Source organism: Pseudoliparis swirei, chromosome 3 (assembly GCF_029220125.1).
Source record: "Pseudoliparis swirei isolate HS2019 ecotype Mariana Trench chromosome 3, NWPU_hadal_v1, whole genome shotgun sequence".
Classification (NCBI taxonomy): domain Eukaryota; kingdom Metazoa; phylum Chordata; class Actinopteri; order Perciformes; family Liparidae; genus Pseudoliparis; species Pseudoliparis swirei.
Genome location: NC_079390.1, coordinates 7,128,176 through 7,142,668, shown reverse-complemented (window position 1 = coordinate 7,142,668; position 14,493 = coordinate 7,128,176). Strand labels below are relative to the sequence as shown.

General features: G+C 41.7%; 2 protein-coding genes across 2 annotated transcripts; one reads left to right on the top strand and one right to left on the bottom strand.

Annotated features, from left to right (window-relative positions):
- The first annotated feature begins 7,874 nt into the window (after positions 1–7,874).
- LOC130212284 (claudin-4-like) lies at positions 7,875–10,748 on the top strand. The gene is made up of 3 exons (XM_056443483.1): positions 7,875–8,526; positions 9,291–9,300; positions 10,122–10,748. The coding sequence occupies exons 1-3, from the start codon at positions 8,039–8,041 to the stop codon at positions 10,746–10,748; spliced, it is 1,125 nt and encodes a 374-aa protein (XP_056299458.1). The 5' UTR covers positions 7,875–8,038.
- Positions 10,749–12,497: 1,749 nt separating this feature from the next.
- On the bottom strand, positions 12,498–13,563 carry LOC130212299 (claudin-4-like). Its single transcript, XM_056443484.1, has one exon. It carries the CDS (start codon positions 13,561–13,563, stop codon positions 12,931–12,933), a length of 633 nt encoding a protein of 210 aa, XP_056299459.1. The 3' UTR covers positions 12,498–12,930.
- Between the last annotated feature and the right edge of the window lie 930 nt (positions 13,564–14,493).

Below are 14,493 nucleotides of genomic sequence, written 5' to 3'. Positions count from 1 at the left end.
TTCCAGAAAATGAACATGTAATCTAATATGAATGATGTAATACAGACTGATTTCTTGGACAGTTTGAGGTATTATCGTCATGAATCATCTCCCTCCTCAGGTTATGCTGCACGTTAATGTGCGGACCTGCGTTTCTTAACCAAAACCAAATGGGTGAGACCTTTGGAAGCTTCAAAATGAATGAGAGATGTGTTTACGATAAGTAATTAATATTGGTCTTGACATATCTGATGCAAAATGGTAAACATGTCTTCATCTTGTTTTTCAAGCATCTAACCAAAAATCCACTACCTTTGAGATGAGTGAAACAATTTCTGGGTTTTTAGGACACATTCCTGCAGCACTTTATTATCGGTTTTAGGATCAGCTGCTGATAAATATGTACAATCAATAGAAGTATCCTTTTTAAACCTTTAAACATTGTAACATCTCTACATAAAAACAAACATTATTAAACAAAATTGAAAACCAAAATGTAGAAAATGTCACTCAGAAATGTAAATGAGCTGCCGCTTTATGGTCGTGATGTTGGACTTTTGAATGTAATATTCTCAAATAAGGCCGATAACGATTTATTTATCCATGACTCCGGTGCCACTATCACAGTTTTATCTGATATACGTGACGCATTATCCAACTTTATCCTTACACTTGACAACATAACAATAGTAAATATTACACGTCAACTGAAGAGTGGTTAACACAGTAACCACGATAAGATAAAGCCTGATAAAAGGCAGTTCATTGAGATTATTCTGGTTTTAGGAAGAAAACAAACAACCTGCTTACAATTCAAATCATATTTGACAGTCAATAGTGATTCTATATTTGCATGCCAAGCAAGAAATTATTGACTTTGGAGTCGCTGATCAACAGCTACGGTGTGTACTCAAGTAAGCTGCGTCTTCTGCACAAAACAAAGACAAAACTGATATATTATTGTTGAATAAAATGGTTAAATCAAGACACTTTTTTATTTGCAAGTAGTATTTGAAGTCGTGTTTCTTCACCAACTGAGAAAGTCCAATATTCACTCTTGTTTGAGCTTTTGCTGAAGGAAATATCTGAATCTTGTTGTGGCAAATTTAGTAATATCAGTTATCTGGTCCGATGTCGGGGCGAAGGAGCTCGCTCCAATATACGAGTGTTCTGGACATGCAGAACTTTCCCTCCCACTCCTCATGGACACATATCACTCTCTGGAACTGTGCCCCCATCGGCTGGTTGGAGCAAGCATCCATAATCCTTGTTTCTGGTGGACTTTAAACCACGGGTGCCGAGGAAAAACCAAATAACATGAGACTCTGAGAAGTGCTGCAGCGATGTTGAGTTCAAACGTATCACAATCTTTCACAGAGTAAAACAACCGGCTCTGTATCTAAAGTACATTTATTGGTTTTATTTGTATATTCTATGTTTGTACAGGTTTTTATTATGCAAATTATTTCCCCCCCAAATTAAAGACATAAATCTATAACAAACAAAAAAATAGGGTGCAAAATAGAGGTAATTAAGGGGAGTGGGATTTATCTGTTACCACTTCACTTGCAAGGTTGGACCAACCTCATCACACCACAGATGCCAGCGTTAAACACGGAGCCGCCGACTGCAACGTCCATCATTGTGGCTGCGACTGCACCGTCTGCCGCCGTTGGCTGAGCAGGATATTTACAGACGAGTCTGCAGCAACTCTAAGGACGTAATCTGTGGTTCACAAAGCAGTTATGTCACTTTACTTTTCTGTATTGTTTCCCTGTCACACTGACACGGTGACAGTTGGGCAGGGCCACTTAGAAGTGTCAGTTTATAACTATGGTAACGCAGTGTGTTGGGAGTAACACCTCAACGATTATTTCATTTCATGTGTTATCCGTGCTGAGATATGTAATGGTAAAATATAATAATGTCATATTATGTGAAAGTATAGCTTAGGTGATCAGTAGTTTATCGGGAGAGTGATCTAGGGTAGCGGGAGCATAAGGAGTCGACTAGCCTGCCGTCGTAAAGATATAGGCTTTTCACAACGGGGGGTTTAGGAAACAGAGAGTGTTAGGGGAGCAGATACAAGTTCTCAGGGGGCCTTATCAAGATAAGGAGCTGACCTTTCAGGATGTAGGAGAGAGGACTTCTTCTTTGAAGTTGTCATATAATTTATAATCAACACTTTAAGACTTTGTTTGACCGGGGCTGAGAGGTGTAACCTGAATCTGTGTAAAGTAGGCTGTGACTGTTGCTTTGTTAAATCTGGTGTCACAGAGTTCCCTGAGAGCTGTGAAGGACTTCCTCCTTGCACGGAACAAAACAGATGAAGGCCATTATGATTCAGAGACTTTGTTCCTTCTTTCCAGATTGACAGAGAAAATCATCCACTACAGATAAACTGTAAGATGTGTGAACTGGGTTGTGATGACTTGAGTCTTAGTTTTGGTTTTATTCATGCTGTGATCTAAAAATATTGTCTTTTTTCTTTTTTAAAATATTGTTTGTTGCTGTTTTATGTTGTATTGTCTGAAACGTTGTGTAACGTGCTACTGCTGCTGTCTTGGCCAGGACACTCTTGTAAAGGAGATTTGTAATCTCAATGAGGCATTTCCTGGTAAAATAAATGTAAAATAAAATTTACATTTAAAATACACGTATTTGTGTAGTCAACGGTCGACGTTGTGAGGCTTTACTTAACTGTATCTTTGACAATATTAGTAGTTTTTTTCCTAAAGATTACTCTCCCCTTACCCAGCTCTATGTAATTACATTTCATTTACTTGCAATGGCCTTCACCCTTTGTTATACTCTCCTGGATATAGACTTAACCTCCAACATATTAAAAATAACACTTTCGTTAAAGTAAGTTTAAGCAACCGTGAAATTAATAATTTCGCAAAAGAGGAAACAAAAGGAAACTTGTGCATGACTACAATAGATACATGAATAAAACTTCTTCTTCGATTTATATTAAAGAGGACAAGCTTCTAAACTGAGAGTGGGAGTATAACTCAATAGAAACTGTCGGCCTGAGAGGGCCTGATAAAGATGTTACAACCTGGTGGTGGGCGTGGCTAGGCTGTGGGGGAGTGGCTCAGGGAACAGGTGCTGGGAAGAGGCCTAATTGGTCTCAGCTGCAGGGGATCAGGTGATTGTGTCTCTTCCCTATATGAGGTTGGATAGCACAGGAGAGCACAGGAGAGCACAGGAGAGCACAGGAGAGCACAGGAGAGCACAGGAGAGCACAGGAGAGCACAGGAGAGCACAGGAGAGCACAGGAGAGCACAGGAGAGCAGCGTCTGTACCATAATAAAGGATATTATGAAATATACACAGAGTGTGCTCATCCTTTTGTGCTGGGGGGGGAGAAACCTGCATGTGACAGCCAGGAGCGTGTTACAAACCTATGTTTAAACAACGCAAAACAGTGAAATTTTATTTACCTTATACATGCTTCCTTTGGGCAATATTATCAGGAAACACTCCATAAACTTTCATTGTTATGCAGATGACACTCAACTATATTTATCGATAAAACCAGAGGAGAGCAACCAACTCTGTAAAATTCAAGCATGTCTTAAAGACATAAAAACATGGATGACCTGCAACTTCTTGATGTTAAACTCAGACAAAACCGAAGTAATTTTAATCGGCCCTGAGCACCTCAGAGATCAATTATCTGGTGATGTGGATTCTGTGAGCGCATTGCCCTGGCATCCAACACCACTGTAAAGAATCTTGGCGTTATCTTTGATCGGACTTGTCCTTTAACTCCCACGTAAAGCAAATCTCAAGGACTGCATTCTTTCATCTACGTAATATTTCAAAATCAGGCACATCTTGTCTCAAAAGATGCAGAAAAATTGGTTCAGCGTTCGTTACTTGAGACTGGATTACTGCAACTCCTTATTAGCAGGCTGCTCTAATAAGTCTCTTAGGTCCCTCCAGTTGATCCAGAATGCTGCAGCTCGTGTTCTCACTAAAACTAAGAAAAGAGATCACATCACTCCTGCACTAGCTGCTCTGCACTGGCTCCCAGTAAAATCAAGAATCACTTTTAAAATTCTTCTCTTAACCTACAAAGCCTTGATTGGTGATGCTCCATCATATCTTAAGGAGCTTGTCGTACCATATTGCCCACCTAGAGAGCTCGCTCACTAACTGCGGGACTACTTGTAGTTCCTAGAGTCTTAAAAGTAGAATGGGAGCCAGAGCCATTAGTTATCAAGCTCCTCTTTTATGGAACCAGCTTCCAATTTCAGTCCGGGAGGCAGACACAGTCACCTCGTTTAAGAGTAGACTTAAGACCTTCCTCTTTGACAGAGCTTATAGTTAGGGCTGAATCAGGTTTGCCCTGGTCCATCCCCTTGATATGCTGCTATAGGCTTTTAGCTGGGGACGTTTTAGGATGCACTGAGTACCTATCTCCTCTTTTTCTCTCCTTAAGGATGAATTTTCATCTCTCAATCACACGTTACTAACTCTGCTTTCTCCCGGAAGTCCTTTGACTTTACGTCTCATGGGGTCATCGGACCCTATGAGACGGCATAGATCCTATCTGCCTGATGGATCGTCTGGTCGTGGAATTCCTGCTCATGACTACGCCACTGTCCTGTTGAGACTCCCCCTCCTCCCCACCGCCATCTGCCTGATGGATCGTGGAGGTCTCCATCGTGGAATATGCCTACTATGAACTATTCATACACTCTGTCATATTCATTGAATGTATTTTAACTCTAAATCTGTCCTTCTGTACACATTACATCTATTGCATCTGTCCATCCTAGGAGAGGGATCCTCCTCTGTTGCTCTCCTCCAGGTTTCTTCCTTTTTTCCCCTGAAGGGTTATTTGGGAGTTTTTCCTGGTCCGATGTGAGGTTTTGGGGCAGGGATGTCTATGTGTACAGATTGTAAAGCACTCCGAGACAAATTTGTAATTTGTGAAATTGGGCTATACAAATAAACTGAATTGAATTGAATTGAATTGAAACAAACTCACTTTAACACACCAATATGTTGGTCAAAATCAAACGTATAGGAGGAATATAATAAGATAGGAGGAATAGCTGCTCGCCAATCACCAGCCTTTCACTTTAAACATTCCCATTTCAAACAAAGATGGGGATTTCCACATGCAGCCTTTTCTACGTCACTGGTCGGTGGCGAAACTGCTCCATAAGGGGACTCTCTGTTACTAAGTAATACGTCTTTTGAAAGAGGTAGCCTTGGATTTAATGGCTGCTTTGAGATTCATGGAAACATTAAATGCTGTTTGAACACCGGGCGATGCTACACCGCCCCCGACATCCTTCGTTCTCTTTGTGCAGAAAGCTCCAAACGAAACCCGAGTTGTATATTTTATTGCTGCGTTGTGGACATATGAAATGAAATCAACAGGTTCACATACATGACCATGAACTGGGGGTATAAACAAATCTAACTCTGGTTCCTCTTTGGTTTAAACCTTGAGTGACTTTCTGGGAAATGAAGTGTGTACTCCACAAAACACACACACACACACACACATGCACAAAGCATTTTGAAAGGAGAGGTTGCTGCCTCCCTTGGGCAGAGCGGTGAATAGCAGACAGGGGTCAACATGTGTTTTTCATGTCAGGGTTACAACATTCATTAGTAAACCCAGGCCTGTCAGATACATCATAACACTGACTCTTTTTTGTTGCCTTTTTGCCCTCCGCCCACACCAATTTCCCAGAAATATCTATTTTTCTGTGATCTTCTCTGAACAAAACAACCTTATATGTTCACACTTACAATCAGGCCTCTGATTCACAGAACACACCCCAAGAACTAACCTCCTCAAACGTATTGTTATCTATCGTGCAATTACCGCTTGGAACTTACTACCTCCTCGTTTAACTCGCACGAGTAATAATTTGTCATTCAAAAAACAATTAAAGGCGCACCTAAGAACATTCACCACTTGACGTATTCTATTGCTTTTTAGTCATCTGATTTTCTTTTTCTTTGTATGAATTAAGTTGAATTGCATAACATATATCTTATCCTTCAACTGTACTGAGCATCTGACTGCACTATTTGTTAAATTTGTTGTACTATTTTTAACTGTTGGTTTCACGATATTTTTTTAAATGTTTTTGTATGTATTGTATTTTGTCCTTTCTGTGGACCCCAGGAAGATTAGCGGTCGCTAAGACGTCAGCTAATGGGGATCCAATAAATAAACAATAAACACACGCAGACTGAACACAACAGAGCTTCCCTCAAAGCCTTTTTTCACTTTTTACTTATTTGTTTTGAGAAATGTAATTCTGTTTCTTAAAGTAACAAAATAACAATCGGCCCATTTCACCATTTTACAGACTCTGTGATTATCTAACCCCGGAGGTCACATGACTTTGTCTGTTTCCTTATGTAAACCTTTTTATTGCAAGGACACACTCTGTGTACTATTGTCACACCAACACCGAGCATGGCAGAATACCTGCCATTGAATACACTGAAGCACATCAATGTTTACGCTTTTTACACAGATACGTCTTTGAAACAACACTGCACATCGTGGACACAATCAACATTTTAATTTGTAGGGGCGTCACACTGGGAAATTGATGTTGAATGACACAAAGAGGGTCACGAAGAATTGATAAATCACAATATGTTCAAGTAGATGATTTGTTATCTGGAGCAACAGGTTCATACTTTTGGACCAATTGTCTTGCAATAATAAAGAAAAAAAGAAAAATGAAATGCGATTTAAAAAAAAGTTTACTTTACATAAGGGACAAGGCTCACAGAATCAGTAACTTCGTTTAAATCAGTTCTTAAAACTTAATTTTATAAAACAGCTTTTAAGTGATGGCGTCCTTTAATGCAGATCTTTGGTTGCCCTAATTTAGTTTGTCTGTTTTTTATTTTATATTTGTATCTTACCATTCTATTTGTTTGGCTTAGAGCACTTTGTAAACTTAGTTTTTAAAGGTGCTATAAAAATAAAGTTATTATTTTTATTTTTACATATTTACAAATTGTGACAGGAAGGTCGTCTGTTCAATCCACTGAACCTGCAGGAATAAATTAATAATTCACAATTTATTTTACAGAAATTCATTTATAATCTAGTTTAAATTTGTTCTCCTACAATATCCTATTTTGCAATAGCGTCTCCGCTCCTAGCAATTAGGACAATTATTATTATTACTATCGCCCTATGTCAGCTGGGATCGGCTCCAGCGCCCCCGCGACCCTAATGAGGATGAAGCGGTATTGATAATGGATGGATGGATTATTATTACTATATTCATGCTTTGATACTTTGTTGACTTCAATTGAAACTACAATCTTTCAGACAGTAAAACAAACACAGTTGAGTGAAAACATTCCAACAAGTTATTTAGTAGCAGTACGTCATCCACAGTTTATAAAGATGTTTCACACCTAAATCACTGAGGAAAAGACCATATTTGGTCTGTCGGAAGTGTTGTTACAGAGGTATTGTTACTCCAAACAGACTGAGTAATCTCTCACTCAGCTCATTACTCCCCCCTCTTGCTGCCTCAGGTGAAATTGAAAATGGAGGAGGGGAGAATTAAGAGGAAAAACAAATAAACGAAACAAATGTTCTGTTACCCTCATTTTTTCTTCAATAAGATGCTCATATTGTTTTCAAATTGTGTGTTCAGTAATGCATGTGTAGCCACATGCAAAGCAGTTTCACATTCCTTCTTTTGTTGAACTTAAACAGGATGGTTGGGGGAGGGAGAACAGGTTTTGGTGTTTGTGGGTTTGGGGGAGTGAACCTGAAGAGCAGGCGCTGCCGACGGTGAGCTGTTGTTCCTCCATGGCCCCTCCCTTCTCAGTAAGACAATCCTATGTACCTGCTCCTCTGAATCCTCTCCCATTTAGCAATCTCACCTGACTAACAAAGGACCTGACTCCATCCCCAGAAGGAGACAAACAACCCCCCCGGCTTACGTCACTGCCAGAGAGGAATTCGTCTACGGGGAGGCCTTTCAAGTCACGTTTTTCAAAGAGTTTCAGTTGAAGCAACTCAACAAGAAATCGGCTCTCCACGATGGTGTCCACTGGGATACAGATTCTGGGCGCAGCTCTGGGGCTCCTGGGCTGGATCGGCGCCATCCTCGTGTGCGCCCTTCCCATGTGGAAGGTGTCTGCGTTCATCGGCAGCAACATTATCACTTCGCAAACCATATGGGAGGGTATTTGGATGAACTGCGTGCACCAGAGCACGGGCCAGATGCAGTGTAAGGTCTACGACTCCATGCTGGCCCTCAGCTCTGACCTCCAGGCCGCCCGGGCCCTGACCATCCTCTCCATCGTGGTGGGCATCCTGGCTATCCTGCTTAGCGTCGCCGGGGGGCAATGCACCAACTGTTTGGAAGATAAAGCGGCCAAGTCCAAGGTGGGCATTGCAGCTGGAGTGATGTTCATCATAGCTGGGATCCTCTGCCTCATCCCCCTCTGCTGGACGGCACACACCATCATCCAGAACTTCTACAACCCGCTGTTGGTCAGCTCCCAGAAGAGGGAGTTGGGTGCCGCGCTCTACATCGGGTGGGGGGCGGCCGGCTTGATGCTGATCGGAGGAGGCATGCTGTGCTGCAATTGTCCCCCGAAGGATGAAGGCTCCTACACCGCAAGGTACAAAGCTGCCAGCTCCGAGGCCTCAGCACCAGCGTCCGGGAAAAACTTTGTCTGAAACGGATCCAAAAAAGTCTGTAAATAGATCCACAAAGCCAAATTTATTGGGACAGATGCACTGGTGCTACTGGGTTGTGTGTGATATTCCTGGGTGAGCAAAAAAGTATTTGGAGTTTTACTCCTCATGAGAGCCTTTGATGGGAATACAAAATTGGGGAATAAACCTCACCCAAAGAGTAAATTCAATTTTATATGTTAACACAGTTATTTGTATCAGTATGGTTGTTGATATGAATATTAGTAATTTGTAAGTCTTATTTGAGTCGTAAAAAATATTATATAATCTGAAAAAGCTGTATGTGGGTTATTTTAAAAAAATCATATGATGTACCATGTTATACTGTAATTAAATATTTTGTTTACAAATCAAATATCTTTTGTGCTTGCTTTTTATTTCCCCGACATGATTCATCTAGTGCTCTTAAAATGGAACAAATCAATATACAATTCACATAAATTCATGTACTGTATTCACAGTTTGTTAATTGTACCTTTTTCACATGCAGTGGCACAAATGTTGAAAAACAATGTACCCTCCAAGCATTTGAGAGCCATCTATTGTGTGACTTCCTTGTTCATCAGGTTTAGGTGTGGCAGGAAAAAAGAGGCAAGGTGGTTGGAAACTGGTCTTTGTTCAAGCTGTGAGCCTCCAGGCTGAGCTCGTTGCACCTCAAAGGGCAAACCTCTCTCTTGTTAGGAGAGTAAATAATGCCAGGGAAATATTAATATGTTCCTCGAAAAATCGATCGTGAACAAAACAATTATAGTCCCTTTAATTTAACATGTCGAGATGATCCACTTGAATGAAAATTAAAATGTTAAAAGTTATTTAAGGGTTAATTCTCTGTTGTTTAAATAAAGATTGGATAGCATAACTTTTTTTTCTTTCAGAAACATCCACTTCCTGGTTGTTTTTAAATGAATAAAATGACCTAAACCGTGGAGTTTAGAGTTTGTGTTTGCTCAAGACTTGATCTGATAGGGTCTGTGTGTGTGTGTGTGTGTTGGGGTGTGTGTGTTTGTGTGTGTGTGTGAGCACAGGTGGAATCTGCAGCCATTGTTCCCTCTTCCAAAGTCTTGCTGGAGGTAACAAAGCTTGTATGTGTGGGGACAATGAACAGAGAGAGAACCAGCTTTGAGGATATCAAGTCTCAGCTTTCCCCTTTTGTCTGGGAGCACAGAAACTCCACCCTGAAAGTTTGAGCCGCTATGGGAAGCAGACCTCTTCTCACAGTGGGACCTCAGAGCGCTGCAAAGTCTTCCTCGAGCAGGTGTGAGCGTGGAGTGTGTGTGTGTGTGTGTGTGTGTGTGGTGTTTCCGGCTAACAATCTTCAAGACGCGAACATTTCTGCAAGAGCAACCTTTTGCCTCCCGGCTGCAGCGGCATCATCATCATCATCATCATCATCATCATCATCATCATCATGGTTTCTCAGGGCCTCCAGATCATGGGTATGCTGCTGGCCTTCATCGGCTGGCTGGGCACCATCATCACCTGCGCCATGCCCATGTGGAGAGTCACCGCTTTTGTCGGGGCGAACATCGTCACCGCCCAGGTGATCTGGGAGGGCCTGTGGATGACCTGCGTGGTCCAGAGCACCGGCCAGATGCAGTGCAAGATCTACGACTCCATGCTCGCTCTGCCCCAAGAGCTGCAGGCCGCCAGGGCCATGGTGGTCATCTCTGTGATCGTCGGGGTGTTCGGCATCCTCATGGCCGTGGTCGGGGGAAAGTGCACCAACTGCATGGAGGACGAAGTGGCCAAAGCCAAAGCCTGCATCGTGTCCGGGGTGATCTTCATCATAACGGCCATGATGATCATGATCCCCGTGTCGTGGTCGGCTCACGCGGTGATCAGGGACTTTTACAACCCCCTGGTGATTGCGTCTCAGAGGAGGGAGCTCGGGGCCGCACTTTACATCGGCTGGGGCTCCGCCGGGCTGCTGCTGCTGGGAGGAGGCCTGCTCTGCAACAACTGCCCCCGGAAGGATGCCGCAAGACCCTACGCACCTGCCAAGTTCGCCCCTGTGAGAACCGCGTCGTCAAACGTCGACTATGTGTGAGTGTTCTGGCTGCAACTGCGGCATCGAATGTCTCCGTCTGTGTTCATGATCTCGTGAAGTGGTGGCACAGAAGGATCTGTTGCTTAAAAATGTTGTTTTATGTACACTACCGTTCAAAAGTTTGGGGTCACTTAGAAATATCTTTATTTTTCAAAGAAAAGCACTGTTTTTTCAATAATGATAACATTAATCAAAAATACACACTATACATTGTTAATGTGGTAAATGACTATTCTAGGTGGAAACGTCTGGTTTCTAATGAAATATCTCCAGAGGTGTATAGAGGCCCATTTCCATCAACTATCACTCCAGTGTTCTAATGGTACATTGTGTTTGCTAATCGCCTTAGAAGACTAATATCTGATTAGAAAACCCTTGTGCAATTATGTTAGCACAGCTGAAAACAGTTATGCTGGTGATATAAGCTATACAACTGGCCTTCTTTTGAGCTTGACGTTTGAAGAACAAAATTAATACTTCAAATATTAATCATTATTTCTAACCTTGTCAATGTCTTGACTATATTTTCAATTCAATTTTCAATTCATTTGATAAATAAAAGTGAGTTTTCATGGAAGACACAAAATTGTCTGGATGACCCCAAACTTTTGAACGGTAGTGTATTTGTCTTTACAAGAAATCTTTGTATTTGGTTGAAAATGAATCTCAGAATTGTAATCACTTTAACTCGATAATAAATCCGGAGCATGAAAGTGACAACATACAGCAAAGTAAAGTCACATACATTGTCTGGCGTCTTGGGTCAAAGGTCGACATGCTTTCAATTATCTGTAAATCTAAGGTCTGAAAACGTGTAACATTTTTCTGAAACAATACGCTAAAGAATATGTGAAAGCAATGATCTTTAAAAAGTTAATTTGAATAATAAACAATATGCGGTTGATGTAACTTTTTTGATGACTATATGATGATATCATGATCACTGTTGGACTTCCAATTGGAAATAAAGCCTCTTTGTTGATATGCTCCTCTCCCGTCTCCGCTCTGCACCTCCAGACAACACTGTGATCAAACTGAAACTGAACTTCTCAATAAGCGCTGATGATACGGCACTCAGGAATCCAGGGCAGTAGACTCCTGGGAATGTACTCACTGTATTTGTTTGAGATGCCATAGTGGAATCCCCTGAGACAGTTATTTACAGTTTCTGTCTCCAGTAAAATGGACGTCCCTGCCAGAGACAGTGTGCTGTGTATGCTTGGATTCATGTTGCCAAGGAACTGTTGTATATCTCCAAAGAATGGATATTTACACTTTGCCCAGTGAGAGCACATCTGCCAATTCTTGTCAGGTTGATATATTCTAAACCTCTTTAATGGGTTTCTTTTCTTTACAGACATTTTCAATTAGAACCAGTCTGACAAGAGAAACTAAATCCCCTATAACATGAGGAGGCCAGGGGTGGAAGTATTCAGATATTTTAGTAGCTGAGACACCCAAGAAGTTACATAAAACAATAAAGTGTATTGTAGAAATAGAAAAGTATATAAAAAAAGGTAGATTATAGTACAATGTTAAACTACAAAATCACCACTGGAAATGCTGTATGCATGTTAGATTATGAAGTGAATGTAAAAGCAACATGTTCATGTTTTAGCTGGTTGAAGTGCAGCTAAACTGAATTATAACTTATAGTCACATAGCTTTACAATCTTTACACCAGATGACAATTTAGATAGTTTAATCTATAACAATGCTTTGTGTTTGTGTACAAATCTTAATCTTTATAGTAACTTGTAACTATATGGTATACAAAGTGCATCATTTCTCTCTGGAATTTAGCATTAAATAACTCTCTGAAAACTTTTACTGAACCATATCGCTTAAGAAAATGTACTTTGTCATGTTCCACCAGGTTTTGCAAAAGAAATCTGTTTATGATCGTAATGAAAAACAAAATTACAAATAAATCCCACAACAAATACATAAAAATAACATCAATGAAAACATCATCAGTTTGATATTGAATTAGTATCAAAACAATGTCAAAAGAAATTACCTAATGTTGCATTGTTGTAACATGGCACATATCTTTAAAAATCACACTTATTAGTAAGAAGAAAAAAAAAATGCAAATCACAACTTCATAAGCCACATGTTTTGACTGTGTGTAAAGTCAGATGCTGCCGGTCATGTGATGCCTCTCATGTGATGCAGCCACTCAGACAAATTCCTTCCCGGGCGTTGTGGATTTAGGTGCGGAGTACTTTGCTCCATTATAGCGGTCTCCTCCTGACGGGCACTGACAGCAGAGAAGAGCTCCACCGATCAGCAGCAGTCCCGATGCTCCCCAGCCCACGTACAAACATGCGCCCAGCTCCCTCCTCTGGGCGTCAGGAACCAGGGGGTTGTAGAAGTCCTTTATGATGGTGTTGGCAGGCAGAGACACGGTCACCAGACACAGAGCCCCACTCAGCAAGAAGAAAACACCGGCGGAGATGGCCACTCGGGCTTTGGTTACTTTGTCCCCAACGCAGGTGGTGCACTTCCCCCCGACCACAGACAGCAGCAGGCCGAACAGCGAGAACAGGATGGCGATGACCACCATGGCCCGGGCCGCCTGGAGGTCCGCGGGCAGGGCCAGCAGGGAGTCGTAGACCTTGCACTGCATCTGCCCGGTGCTCTGCACCACGCAGGACATCCACAGTCCTTCCCAGATAGTCTGAGCCACCACGATGTTGTTCCCGATGAAAGCAGACACCTTCCACAGGGGCAGGATACAGATGAGTATGTTTCCAATCCATCCGAGCACCGCCAGCGCCACGCCCAGAATCTGCAGCCCTAGAGATACCATTGCAGTTTGGTGGTTGTTCTTCTCTTTTCTTGCTCCGTCTCAGTTCTTCACTGGGCTACCAACTAAAAGCTCTCCCACTGTGAGGAAGTTTTATATGACTCGCAGATGCTCTCCCCCCCCCTCAGTAGCCCCCTCCTCATGGTGGGCTTTAGCTTCAGTGCCAAGACATAAACATCCATCATGCAGCCTTTGAGCTCAGAGGTGTTTCTCTCCGACAAAGGGCCCTCTGGTGCCCCAGCAGGGCTCTGAGAAGGAGGCGCTTCAACAGTGTGGCTTAGGCAAAGGCTTGTCTGATGTTGTGAAAAGGGACAAACTACCTTTACAGAGTATAAAAATGAACTGGAGAATATAAACATCGTCTAAAATATGAACATCAAGTTTTCTGCAAACCAGTCATGTATTAAATCATATGAATCTCAATTAAGGGTTATGTTGACTTCCAGTATGAAAAGTAGATCTGATTAAAATCTATATTCACATATGCGTTCATAAGGAAAACAAATAGGATTCCAAACTGGTGCGATGGTGATTTTTACTAGAATTATTGTCAGAATAACCAGTAAACCACCAGGCATGACGAAAACACAGGAGTCAGTTTTAACTTTCAAACACTGCTGCATGTGAGAGGTTGTGAACATTTAAAATGGGTTACAAAGTGAGCAGAAAAATTAACAAAGAGAGCTAAAAGCCATAAAAGAAAGTCTCCAGCCTGCTAGGGAAGCTTTGAGGCTGTACCTACTGTGTTTTGAGCTCCATGACAATGTCAGTATGTTACCAACACAATTGAAGCCTGTGACATGCTGACGTCATGAAGTCAAAGGGGAACGTACAGAATGGGTCATCAAACCAATTTAGAAACCAAAGGTTAACAAAGACAAACACCAGGCATGTGAATAGAAATATTGAAAGAATTATCCAAAACAGAAAACA